The sequence below is a fragment of the Pseudorca crassidens genome, chromosome 1 (genome assembly GCF_039906515.1).
Source record: "Pseudorca crassidens isolate mPseCra1 chromosome 1, mPseCra1.hap1, whole genome shotgun sequence".
In the NCBI taxonomy this organism is placed as follows: Eukaryota; Metazoa; Chordata; class Mammalia; order Artiodactyla; family Delphinidae; genus Pseudorca; species Pseudorca crassidens.
In genome coordinates this window covers 189,145,565-189,149,621 of record NC_090296.1, presented here as the reverse complement: position 1 = coordinate 189,149,621, position 4,057 = coordinate 189,145,565, and the positions used below count along the sequence as shown (strand labels likewise).

At 46.6% G+C, this 4,057-nt stretch overlaps 1 protein-coding gene across 1 annotated transcript; it reads right to left on the bottom strand.

The window, feature by feature from the left end:
* Positions 1–864: 864 nt before the first annotated feature.
* Positions 865–2,120, bottom strand: LOC137205971 (DNA topoisomerase I, mitochondrial-like). The gene is given in 2 exon segments (XM_067704474.1): positions 865–1,790; positions 1,793–2,120. Coding segments are annotated over 2 exon segments (1,173 nt in total). The 5' UTR covers positions 2,040–2,120.
* Between the last annotated feature and the right edge of the window lie 1,937 nt (positions 2,121–4,057).

Here is a 4,057-nt window from a genome sequence, read left to right as displayed (position 1 = left end):
TAGAGTCTTGCATTTCCTAAGAAATAAATCAAAATTCTTGATCCCTAAATGTCTACCTGTAGCTTCTCCAGGGTTTCACTATTTTGTGTATTATGTACATAATATATAAATGTTTCTTTACCTTGTGCTCAAAATATGTTTTTGTAAGTGAGCTCAAAATTTTCCCTAGTTTTTTAAATTGATGCTTAACTTTTCCCCACATTTGGGCAGACTTTTTAAACCTTCAAATATTACAAGGCAATTGGTTACAAAGAGCCAGCTTCTGTGTACAGGTCAAAGCATCTACACAGAGAAGTTGAGTTTCTCCATGGAAATTCATGGGTTTTGTCAAACTTGTTTGGAAACCAATAGATGGTAAAATCAGCTCGGGATTACTTTTAGTTTGTCTGAGAAGCAACTGGTTAATCTAACGGATCCTAAATCAATGTCATTTTGTCGGAACAAAGGCCATGAAGGTGGGAGGAGAGGAGGAAGGGGCAAACTCTTTTCTTAAACTTTTGACTTAGATCAAGTGTTACAAAAATAATGATAAGGAGTGAACAGCCACCTAGCTTACTTTACATTAGTATAAATTTGGCAGAATTGTCTAACATGGTTCTTGGTCTGATTGAATTGCATCTGGGAGGCTCTTAACATCCTTCCACATAAAAATCACCGTCAAGTTACCAGAATGTCCCCACCGACTTGTTTGGCAGCACGGAAATCTGTGGCCTCAGACATGCACCAACAAGAGGGTGGGCTCCCTGAGTTTGCAGGGACCTGATGTGTGCCTTCTGAGGCAGCTCTTTTTTTTTTTGTACAAATTCTCCCATCTGCTTTAATGGTGAAAAAAAATAAGTTCCAATGAGGCACAGAGATGCTCATTTAGAATTCAAAGTCTTTGCCTGCCATGTCGAGAGCCCTCTGTGTCTTGTTGTAGATCTTCTCCACGGGCACCCCAAGCCTCTTACACCAGGCGACACTGATCTGGGGGTCCAGGTAGTTGAGCTTGGACGTGCCCAGGGCCACCTGCTTGCTGTCCTCCTTGTCTGTGGCCTGCAAGCTCAGTCTCCCGAGCTGCTCCTCCAATTTCTCCAGCAGCCGTCCCCTCTTCTCCAGGAAGCTCTTGGACCTGCTGTCCCCTCTGGATTTGTGGTCGGCCCTTGCCTTCTTCAGCTGTGCCTTGGCCTCGGCCACCTGCTTCTTCTTCGCCGCAATCTTCTACCGAAGAGTCTGCATCGACTTCTCGAAGGTCTTGGGAGTCGCCCGCTGATGGTTGCAGAGAACGGCAACGGCCCGATTTGCTCGGTTGTAAGACAGAATCTTAGCGGCTATGCTGTCTTCAGCTCTGGTCAGTGCTCTCAGCTGGCCCTGCAGGGTGAGGCTGGCGTTGCAGGTCCGGAACACCTTGGCCGTCAGGCCATCCATCAGGTCCTGCAGGTGCTTGTTCAGACTGGCGGTGGTCAGTCTGTCAAAGAGCTCATCCCCAGGGCCTTTGTTCTCCATGAACAGCTGCAGATTCTCGTACACCGGCTTCTCCACCCGCACTCTGTTGTAGTAGCGGATCGAGTCCTGTCCCAGGAAGTCCAATTCCACGACGTACGGGCAGCCACCGGCCCCTGGGTGCAGCTGGACGTGTTCCACGCGGAGGGAGCAGCCATCCACTGTGTCAGCCGCGTCGCCCTCCTCCGTCTCGTGCCTGGCTCGCAGCGCCAGCTTGTCGATGAAATAAAGGGCCACAGCGCATCGTCTCGCCTTCATTTCTCGGGACTTCCAGTCGGCCCGGTACTGAGAACGGATCTCGCCCAGACTCCTTTCAAGCGCTGAGCCACTTCATACTTCTCCCAATCTCTCTCCCCCTTTGGCTTGGAGCTGGGGTTCAGCATGGTGTACTTGATGGAGTTCTGCCCGTTCTCTGTCCACGCCGCCAGCCACGTGACTGTGCGGTCGCACCGCACCTCCTTCCACCGGTGACCTACCAGAGGCTCGGGTACTTCGGAGTCCCTGCTGCAGTTGATGGTCACGTCCTCCAGCAGGACACTCCTCTTCAGCATCCCCATCTTGGGGTGGTCGCCGCGGCCTCGGAACAACCCAGGGGGCTCGGTCTTGAAATTGCCGATCTTCTCTCAGTGGCCGTCTAAGATACAGCTCTTTGACAGAGTCAGCCCAGTTCATTTTCCATGCGGGAAAAGTGTCGTTATACCCTAGGAAACACGGTGACAATATCTGAAGTTAGGGGTTCTGTGGGATCTGAGGATTGATTCTAAACTCTCAGTTCCTAAATACACACAGTAGAGGGCCACGGTAGAGTTTTCAGGAGTGGCAAGGGAAACGCAGCTTTCATTTCTGTTTGATATTGAAGCACTTATTGTATCAACTAGTATCAAACAAGCACAAAAGCTCAAACCTGTATCGAGTACCATGCTTCCAAAGAATGGCCAAAAAACATGGAGCGTACTAAAGCGCTTATCTAACTTCCACGACCAATAATTTAAAAACTAAAAATCTGAAACTTTCAGTGCCTATAAGGCTTTGTTTAAGAACGGGGTGAGGGATTCTGAGAAAGCGTCAGAGGAGACTGTACACCTTTCCTTTTCCCATTCCCACCCCTGCCTTTACTGCAAACCATGGCTAGCAGCCACGCTGAGCCCCAAGCACAGACCAGCTCTGCTTTCACCCAGAGATTCCAGTCCAGGACCCAGGGGACAGGAGGGGAAGCTAAATGCAGCTCAGGTTCGTACACTGAAGCCAAATAATTGGTGAGTTTGGCCAAGATTCAAGTTCATTCTGAAGCATTAAATCAAAGTGTTACAGGCTTGGTTCCAACATTTAGAACAGCCCAAGTAGTGAATTGCCAATCAGTTACCTTCCTCTCCCTGTAATCAATCTAATCTAGGTGACAGAAGCGAAGAAGAGCCAGGACCTGGCCTGAATGGCAAAAAATAAGCCAAAGAATTAGAACAGTAAATTTCATTGTTAACAACACTTCTGAGTAAGGAGGAGGCATTGAAGAAGGAAAGGAATTAATCCAACAAAGAAGACACATGGAGGAGAAAGGAAATACCCATTTCAGTGCAAAATTAGAGAATAAGAGCAGGAATAGGAAAAAAGGGGGGGAGTCTTAACACACCCCAAAAAGTTGGTCTAGATTGTAAGAGACATCTGGTAGAGGGGTCTGAACTTGGAAAAAAAAAATGAACAAAGCAAGAGAAAACAGAAGAGACAAGAAACAAATTGGGGCAAAGGTGCATTCCCACAGGACACCGCAAGTGGAAGCTGGCAGGAAGAGATCTCGAACAAAGGTGGTAGGTCCTGGCTGGGATGAGGTCTGTGGCAGGGACGAGGAAAAACTCTGAGAGCCAGAGACATGAACTCTTTGGTTTTTAAGCATCGAAAACAATGAAGTTATTACTTGGAGGAAAAAAATAATTTGTTAAATAGATCAATAGCTCTCAGTTCACCAGAGATAACACTGAACTACATCAAGGGGAAATAAATGTAAATTACACTTTCCAGATCAAGATAATTTTGATGAACAGAATTACAGTCTCTAGCACATCACACAAGACTTAGGAGAATATTCAATGAAATCTGAAAATTTTTATACATAAACGGCAGATGTGAGGAAACTCGAATGCACTTTCTTTTTGCAAAACATAGATTGGACTGTCTTGATTGTAGTGACACCAGCCTCCATTTAGTGCCTGCCAAGGAAGACTCCTTCATGGAAGAAAGTTTACTCTGCTGACACATGACGCAAAACGGGTTTTGGTCTAAGAGACAGAGAGGGATGGCTGGAGGTACCTGGGGAGATGGAAAGGGGGTGATGACCTTCACTAATGAAAACGATGCAAAGACACAACACTATACCATTCAAGCTGCCCAAAGCAAAGATGAGTGACAATACTCAGTGAAAGCCAGTAACACGCAAGCACATGACATACATGTTCTTGCTCCAGGTGGAACATGACACTGTTAAACCTTTATGAGAAAACAAACATCAAATCAGTTCTTTTCCCTTTTCTCCATGTGGAAGTCCGTATTATCATTCGTGAAGGCTGGAACTTTTTTTTTTTCT